Source organism: Filicampus tigris, chromosome 15, assembly GCF_054856515.1.
Source record: "Filicampus tigris isolate MCC_2025a chromosome 15, RoL_Ftig_1.0, whole genome shotgun sequence".
Taxonomy (NCBI): domain Eukaryota; kingdom Metazoa; phylum Chordata; class Actinopteri; order Syngnathiformes; family Syngnathidae; genus Filicampus; species Filicampus tigris.
Window position 1 is genome coordinate 9020441 of NC_141231.1, and position 9060 is coordinate 9029500.

At 42.9% G+C, this 9060-nt stretch overlaps 2 protein-coding genes across 3 annotated transcripts; one reads left to right on the forward strand and one right to left on the reverse strand.

The window, feature by feature from the left end:
* Positions 1-35: 35 nt before the first annotated feature.
* Positions 36-1171, reverse strand: timcc (TIM double twin CX3C motif chaperone). The gene is made up of 3 exons (XM_086053737.1): positions 859-1171; positions 648-788; positions 36-456 (listed from the first exon to the last, which is right to left on the reverse strand). The coding sequence occupies exons 1-3, from the start codon at positions 943-945 to the stop codon at positions 268-270; spliced, it is 417 nt and encodes a 138-aa protein (XP_085909863.1). The 5' UTR covers positions 946-1171; the 3' UTR covers positions 36-267.
* Positions 802-6347, forward strand: pcyox1 (prenylcysteine oxidase 1). Of its 2 annotated transcripts, none has more exons than XM_086053732.1 (7): positions 802-1243; positions 1855-1993; positions 2839-3045; positions 3247-3421; positions 3494-3705; positions 3780-3932; positions 5252-6347. In XM_086053732.1, exons 2-7 carry the CDS (start codon positions 1855-1857, stop codon positions 5920-5922), a joined length of 1557 nt encoding a protein of 518 aa, XP_085909858.1. In that variant the 5' UTR covers positions 802-1243; the 3' UTR covers positions 5923-6347. The 2 variants fall into 2 exon arrangements, with proteins under 2 accessions (XP_085909858.1, XP_085909857.1); XM_086053731.1 differs by lacking the exon at positions 802-1243 and adding an exon at positions 1452-1598.
* The last annotated feature ends 2713 nt before the right edge of the window (positions 6348-9060 follow it).

Genomic DNA, 9060 nt, shown 5'->3' on the forward strand with positions numbered 1-9060 from the left:
CACCCTACCAGGCTCTACAAGAGATGCAGTCGTGGTCTGACTCTGTACCATGTTTAATTGTTTTACAGAAACAAACCTCAACATGGGAGGTAGGATGCACTTGTATTAAAAATGACAAACTTGAATAGGTGACAGTTCAACACCTTGTGCATGATTCCAACTGCACGGCATACTGGTCTGTTTGGGTGCCACGTCTCCTGCTTTTTCTCTTTCACTTCATAGTCACTGCTCCAAGCGGGCTCAGTATGAGTGTTGACGTTTGTTGTCTCATTGGGGTATCGAGTTCAGGTTCTCCTGGATTCTGCGGGTCATGCTGGGGATCAAGTTCATGTGGTCGTCTACACAGCTGCCTACGCATTGCTCCATCAGGGACCGAACGGCGGGCTCCTTGGCACCCGAGTCAAACAGATCCTTCGCCTTGTCGTTGCAGTGCATCGTGCACCTGGCCAGACGGTCCTGATGGTGGTGGGGGCAAAACAGGTTTACTCTTAATATCAATCGATTGTCCTCAGAAAACCACACATGAGCAGAGGTAGAGCATTCACATTTTTCACAGGATTTGAACCCAGATCCTCAGAACTGAGGCAGCCATGCTAATCACGAATCCAATTATGAAACCCCCCAAAAATGAAACGTCTGTCCCTCACCTGAAACTTCTCCAACTCGTTTGTGACGAGGCCCTGGGCTTTGGCCAGAGGCGTGTGACACCTGTCGATGCACTGATGCACCTGAGTCATGGAGTCCGTGGGTCGATCACAACAGTCCGCGCTGCACTTGAACATGCGAGCCTGCCAGCAAGCGCACACGTCCTTAATGATTGTACATACGTGACCAAGTGTGCATGATTAGAAGCCCTACCTGCATTTTGCGGATGTGATCCCTTTCCAAGCTTTGGACCATTTCCTCCACCACGGCCTGAACGCGTGCTTGGTGAGCCTCCGCCATGTCCTCTCGTCAATACTTGAAGACAACTTTTGTATTAACACTGGGCAGTCGCTTAATACGAGGGAGCAGTCAGCAATTCGTTTTAACGATAAGATTAGACACTTAAGGTCACCTCCATTCAAGCATGCTTTGAGATGAGCATGCAGTTTCATCACTTCCGGGTTACTTCCGCTAGTATTTTTGCCAAAGACCACCTTTTCCGTTTTTTTAGTCAGATTATATTCAAAACACTCGAGGCTTAAATTTAGGGTATATATATTTCATTTTTATTTTTTGCTCTAGACGCTATAGGGTCAAGGTGACAACCATTTTTTGTTCTATTTTATACCTGTTATAACTGAAAATGAACGTCAGTTGCAGCTGTAAAAATAAAAGACATGCATTAAACTACCACCGTGGTAGCCCGCGATTCTTTTATACAATTATGAGTACAAATATAAGTATAATATAATTTGATCATGAAACAAACAAACAAAGCATTAGCCGCTTCGGGATGTTTTTTAAAAGCTTGCAATACTTTTATTTTGAAACAGAGAACGTACCCCGGAACGTCGTTTAATGTGATTTTGATTGTTCAAACTATCAGCAGGTCACTAGTTTACCTTCAAGCCAAGCTTCGTGGACATTAAGTTTGTAAAATTCCCCCGTCTTGTGTAAGTACTCATCTAATTTTAACAGTCGTCTTGTGTGTCGTGTCGAAGAGTTACAGTAATGCTAAAGACAACTGCAGACTGTTGTAGTTGATTTTTTGTTTAAATTTGCAGTCCCCGTGGAGTATATTCTCCTTTCGCTTGACTCTGAAACATAAAATTATAATGAAGTGAACACATGCTCCATCCGTCTTGTTTTGATATGAGCTATGTCAGACGTCGTGCTATGACTGCTAAAGCATGCTTCATGTGGTTTCAGATGTTCTTGGGGCACTTAAAGCGCACCATGAGTGTTGGGACACTCAGCCTGAGAACTTTCCTCCTCTTGGCAATCTGTCACAGCGCCAGGAGAAGTTTGGCCTCCACTCCAGAGCTGCGCCAGACACCCACAAACATTGGTGAGATTGTCCACCGTTTGACCACCCTATTAGTAGGGGATTTTGTACGAAAAAATACACAATGCGATCAAAGTTTTAACCTTACAAGAAGGCGTATATTTTCAAAAATTAAAAAAATGTTTTCGAGACTAAAATTGTAAATTGTATGAGAATAAAGTCTTTTTGTTTGGGCCGGGGCTACTTATTTTTAATCGTTTTTAATATGGAATTGTAGTTTAGGAGAATAAACTACACAATCTTGCAAAAATAAAGGTGTATATTTTAAAGATAAAAAGTTGCATATCGTAGTCCAAATCATGCATGTATAATTAATTGTAGAATTTCAAAAGGTGGTTAGGTGTGAATGTGAGTGTGAATGGTTGTTTGAATTATACTTATATGCTCAGGGAGTGGTTGGCGACCAATCCAGGGTGTACCTGTATCTTGTGTATAGCCAGCTGGGATAGGCTCCAGCACATCCTTTCCTCTAGTGAGGATAAGCAGGATAGAGAATCAGATTGTTGTATATTTTCAAGATAACAGTTGTACATTTTAAAGTTATAATATCACAAGATAAATCGTATTAATAAGGTCAAAAGTAACATGAACCCCAACACTGTATCCGAACGTTGTATTCATGTGCAGGGTTCATCGATGAACTAGCATTCCCATGGCAACTATAGCTCTCATTTGTTTATTGACATTTTTATGTTTGTGGTCAATAACTGGGACTATTCTAACTATTCAGCCCCCAAGCCAGTCTCGCACACATAGATTGCACACATGGACACTCATAAATACTACTTCATTGCGCATGGACAGCTCCATACCATTGATTGACAGTCTTGACCTTTGCTCCCGTCCAGCTGTGGTGGGAGCAGGCATCGGCGGCACTGCAGCGGCGTTCTACCTGAGGCAGGAGTTTGGACCCACGGTTAAGATAGACGTGTACGAACCGGGCGATGTCGGCGGGCGACTGGCGACGGCGCAGATGGCAAATCAAGAATATGAGACGGGAGGTGTAGTGATCCATCCCCTCAACCTTCACATGAAGCACTTCGTTGACAAATTAGGTAATGGCGTCCACACACTCGGAGCATTTCCTTGGGATGTTTCGCTGAGGAATTTTGGAATTATGCAAAACCTAATGCGTTCCATACTAAAACGAGGCTAGCTAAGCAAAACCTGACGCGTTCCATACTAAAACGAGGCTAGCTAAAAACATTTTGTTGTAAAGATGTTTACTTTTTTTATATTCATCTATCTGTCTTCAGGCATCTCCACACGGCAGGAAGTCCCATCGAAAAAGGCAGTCTTCGACGGCAACGAGCTCACTTTCGAGGAGAGTGACTGGTTCATCGTAAACCTCTTACGCATGCTGTGGCGCTACGGGCTCAATTATCTGTTCATGCAGATGTGGGTGGAGAGTGTTATGGATAAATTTATGAGGTGAGAATGGGGAAGAGAGTGAATCAAATATATCATTTGACTTGAAGTGTAAAACTTTTCCTTTGTTGACAGGATCTACCAGTACCAGCAGTATGGTTACTCCTTCACCAGTGTGGAGAAGCTCCTGCACGCCATGGGCGGGGATGACTTCCTCAGCCTGATGAATCACTCGCTGGAGGAAACCATGAGGGCCGAAGGATTTACGCAGATTTTCCTCAACGACGTGGTTTCTCCCCTCACGCGCCAGACCTACGGCCAAAGCGTCCGCATCAACGGCCTCGCGGGTTCGGAATCTCTCGCCTCCTCACGTACGTGTTGATCAAGTACTTTTGTTGACACATTTGTGTTGTCATGCCAGGAGCTTTGTCACTGGCGTGGGCTGACTCGGGCCTGTGGGCGGTGGATGGAGGTAACAAAAGAGTTTGCTCTGGACTTCTTTACCACAGCAAGAGTGAACTCATCCGAGCCAGAGTGACCAACGTTTTGTTCAAAGTCCGCCCGTCCAAGACAGGTACCCTTTAGTAGTCATTCAGCGGGGTATAGGGAGCCCAGAAATTGACACCCACCACCACCCCCCAAAAAAATGCTTTTAGCTACCAATATCAGTGGTTATCAAACATTTTACACCAAAATGACCAACACCGAAATAAAGTTGTGTAGGAGGTCCAAGTGTGAATAGGTTAAGATGTTTTCTTTAGCTTCTAATAAATTCATTTTTTTTCTAAATATAGGCCCAAATACATGTTTGTTTGTTTTTTAACTTCAAGTGCATTTATTCAGTGGGGAAAATAAATCCCATGTTAAGAAATCTTTTAAATGATGTGTGCCACAATTATTAGCACTGCTGATGTTAATACTTTGTACAACCCCCTTTTGCCAAGAAAACCGCACCTAATCTTCTCCTACAAAGTTTTACAAGATGGCAGGATAGAGGAAAAAAGGGCCAGTGTTTCATCATGCACTTTGAACACTAACACTGTGATTAAATGTTGGGGAAAAAAGACTTAACACGTCTATTAAAATGTATAAAATAAAATACCCACTGTAAAGTGAAATCAAACATTTGTAAATGATTCAATGCAAATGTATTGTACCTAAAAGTTAAATACAATTGAACTGTAACAACAGTAGTACAAATTGTAATATGCTGGTTTAAAAAAAATACAGTTGAAGCCACTCAAACATGCAAAGTTTTAACATTTAAGTCAGTGATTATTTTTTTCTTCTCATACCACTAGAGGGAGCTGACATACCAAATTTGAGAATCACTGGCCTATAGGTCACTGGCAGACTACCGTCTGCGTCTTCACCCAGAAGCTGTTCCATTATGACCTATAGTCCAAAAAAAAAAAAAAGATTTCATGACTCAAAACCTAACTGGTCACTTTTAGTTCAAGCGACCCACTCTTGGTTTGTAGGCTTTACAGTAGTAGTTTAGTGGAAAGTAAAGGATGCAAATCAATTACGTGTGAGTTAAATCATCCCATGTGACCTCACTATGCCAATCAAATCTGCACTTCAGCCAGTATACACTGACTTAACAGTGAAGACAAAAAACGCCATACACTGAAAGAGGAAGCAGGGGTGAGAGCTGAATATTACTACACTGGAGAAAGTGAGAACATGATGGGTAAAGGAAGAGAAAGTAACGTAACAAGTAGCGTTCTCCCAAATATTGAAATTGTTTTGAGAAACGGGCAGCGTGCAAAAGATTCACTTGGTTATTTTCACTTTATTGATGCGTGACAAGCCAAAGATACGCTTCTATTTGTATAGAAGCCATTAAAAAGTCAATTTTCCCATAACCCCCTTTTGGTTTCCTTCTTGCAGGGCCCTCCACCGGCTTCTATGAGGTCAATTATGTTGGAGACAGCGGTGCGGGGCACTCGATGTATGACATTGTTGTCATAGCAACCCCGCTTCACCAGGGCAAGTCCGACATCTCCTTCTCAGGTCTATCCCCGCCGATGGTCTCCCGGTTCCCCGGCATCTACCACCCGGTGTTCTCCATTTTGGTCCACGGCGTGCTCAACACGTCCTACCTTGGAGTCAGGCGGCCCGCCTCGGAATTCACGGTGTCAGAAGTTCTCACCGCGGACTCCAAAGACCACATCATGTACAGTTTGACATCCGTCGACCCGGTCCACACCCCGGCCGGCTACAGCCGACCTCCCGCCAGCCACAGCAAAGTGTGGAAAGTGTTTTCCCCTCGCGCCCTGGACCAGGAGGACCTCCGCCGTTTGTTTCTCTCGTGGGATTCGGTATCACAGACTCCGTGGCTGGCCTACCCCGCTTACCGCCCCCCGCAACGCCAGACCCCGCCCTTCATCCTCCACAGCAGACTCTACTACCTCAGCGCCGTGGAGTGGGCGGCCAGCTCCATGGAGATGAGCGCCATCTCGGCCAGGAACGCGGCGCTGCTGGCGCACCACCGCTGGCACGAGCAGACGGGCCGGATCGATCAGGAGGACCTGCACACGCGCTTGCGGGGGGAGCTCTGAAGCGCAAAGCGTCGGTCCTAAAACATCAGGTATTTGGGTGGTATCAGGGTCAGACTCTATTTTCATCAACAAAAGGATTTTTACGTCCTGTTATTGCTTCCAGATGAACTGCTAGTCTATAGAGTCACACGGCGTAGGCAAAGTATTGTGCCGTTCTTTCTTCGGGACCACTGAGCATCCTCATTAAGAGTCCTGTAATATTTGTTGCATTCATTTTGCCATTTTTTTTCCTATAATTGCCCAACTAAATATTTTATCATTTCTTTTTTTTTCTTCTTCATTAAAGGAGAAGTCAACGCAAACATTTTTGTTAAGAATTTGTTCTATGCAAGCCCACTAGTTGAAACAGGGCATTCTGATAAATATTGCGTTTGTGGAATAAGTGTTAATCTGCTTGTTTTTAAGACATCTCTGGGGGCGGCCATTTTGTCTCCTGCCGACTGAAAATGACATCGCAACTGCTCGCAATGACCAATCATGGATGAGATTCAGAAAATGGGTCAGCCGTGATTGGTCGTTGCGAGCAGTTGTGATGTCATTTTCAGTCGACAGAAATGACAAAATGGCCGCCCCCAGAGATGGCTAAAAACGAGTGCATTTTGCTGCTAAACTTATAGTCCACAAACGCAAAATGAATCAGAATGCCGTGTTTCAACTAATGGGCCTGCTGGGAACATATTCTTGAAGAAAATGCTTGGGTTGACTTCCGCTTCCGATTTATTGTTAGAAATAAATTAAAATAAAATAGAATAAACCATTCCACTCGCAAATGTAATATTTATCTTACTAAATAAGTGGTGAATGAATTAAGATTTTGTATTAATGATATAACGTTAAAAAGATTATTTCGCGATCATTTTATGTTTACATTTCCTTTGTTTGTTTTTTCGTCTTTAATCCCACCTATAAATGACCTTGCCCATCTGTTGACTTCAAAAATCAAACGCGTGCAAAAGTTTGCCAAACCATGCATGGTGTAGGAGAAAATTAAAGTTCAAGCGTCAAAGTCTGGCCACAAACCGGTTCTTCGCTCTACAGGTCACGTTTTTAGTAAGTCAACATTCCAATCTTTTCTTGTTGTTGTTGCCGTTGCCGTTGCTGTGGTCATACTGTACCGAGCAGTCAGGAGAGAGATGTCTATACTGCAAAAAAAGTTCTATCGCTTGTTCACATTTTTTCATTCTTTGCCATTACTGGGACCCTTCTATGGTGGCACTACAGAAAACAAGTCATTTTGATTCGGTGGACGTGCAGGACATCACGCTCACATTTATTTGTGTAATGACACCCTTTTTTTTTAATATATATATATATAAGACATTTAAAAAGTCAATTTTTCCCAATTCATAGCTTGAACTTTAATTGTACCAATTTGGAGTTTCCACCTGAAACGTTTTCCTTGTGTCACGTTGGCCTTGCTCTCTTTTGAAGTCAGCCGCACAGCAACGGAAGGCACGTTTGCGGGAGTCGTTCAGCACCAACCCTCGCTCGCGACTCGGAATTTCTCGGTACCAACGGGCGTAACCGCATTGCACTGAGATGACTTGCGATGAATCACTGTGAGCCGCGTGGCGCCGTCAGGTAAAAGCTGTTCGCATTTGATGTGTCGCCAACATATTTTGGTTTTGCGTGTTCTAGTTGTGACACTTCACGATATATACCTGCTGCAACTAATTAGATTCGAATAATGCAAGGCTTGTATTAGCGATTCTGCCTTTAATGCACAGTCTTGATTGAGAGCTGTTTATTATTGTGGTTATTGCTTCTTTTGGTATTCAAGTGTTTTACATCACTACCACCGAGAGCTGTTTCTAATATTTTCACTCAGCTTGGAATGGATTGCGCAAGTGTAGCGATGTACTGCAAGGGTAATTGCCCATACGGCGTAATTGCCACAACATCAATAGGGGCCCGATGGTCCGGCCCAGTATGATAACTTAGTATCGCTATCACGACGATTGATGACACGATTTGCTAAGATGTCGTGACATGAAGTCACAAAGCACTGGAATGAAGTCATACGCGAGACTTACGCTTTTTACACACGGCAATAAGCTGTCAATATTGTCCCACTCTGACGTATTCGGAGAGGGGCTTTTTGAAAATTTGATTCGTGTGAGAGAATGTACTGTAAAATCCCACAAATTTATTTGCATTGAAAAAAAGAAGAAGAAAAAAAACAATCAAAGAAGGGTAATAATCAGGGGGATGGATAAGAAATGAAAAATGTTCACATTGCACACTTTAGATGTTTACCAGTACCGAGGCAGTACCCAGGGATTTAAAAAATATTTTTTTTTTACTTGAATCACTGATTTATAGCGCATTTCATACACAGCATAACTCAATATGCTTCACATACCGTAATTAAAAGTACGACATTTAAAAGCAGATACAAACAGATTTATAGAGTTTTAAAAGCAAAGTAAATCAAGAATAGCTTACTTAAAGTGGAAGTCAACCCAAACATATTTTGTTCCAAGAGTATGTTGTATGCAAGCCCACTAGTTTGAAACAAGGCATTCTGATAAATATTGCGTTTGTGGAATAAGAGTTAATCCAGCCGTTTTTACCTTCTGTCAACTGAAAACGACATCACAACTGCTCAGTGCTCAGGTAACGACCAATCAGAGCTGGCTTGTTTTCTGAAAATGAGCCGCGATTGGTCGTTACCTGAGCCCCGAGCAGTTGTGATGTCATTTTCAGTCGACGGAAGTGACAAAATGGCCGCCCCCTGAGATGGCTAAAAAGGGGTGGATTTTGCTGCCTAACTCATATTTCGTTTTAATCATATGCCTTGTTTCAACTAGTGGGCTTGCACAGAACATATTCTTGAAAAAAAAAAATGTGTTTGGCTTGATTTGCGCTTTAAATAACCCAAAGAGCATACAGGGCAAGTACCAGAAGCGGTTCTGACAGGGCCACGACAGCTTGGCTCTTGGCCACTCAAAAAGGCTTCATATTGGATCCCGTCTTATTTTTCCCTCTTGGCCTTAATTTAGTATAACTCTTTAATACCTCAATAAATACATCAATATTGTTCAACTGTAAATGTTTGTTAATGATAACTTCTTCCTCTGACCTACCTCCTGAACAGACTACTATTGAGTTCTTTTTGGACAGGAAATGGTGCCATTT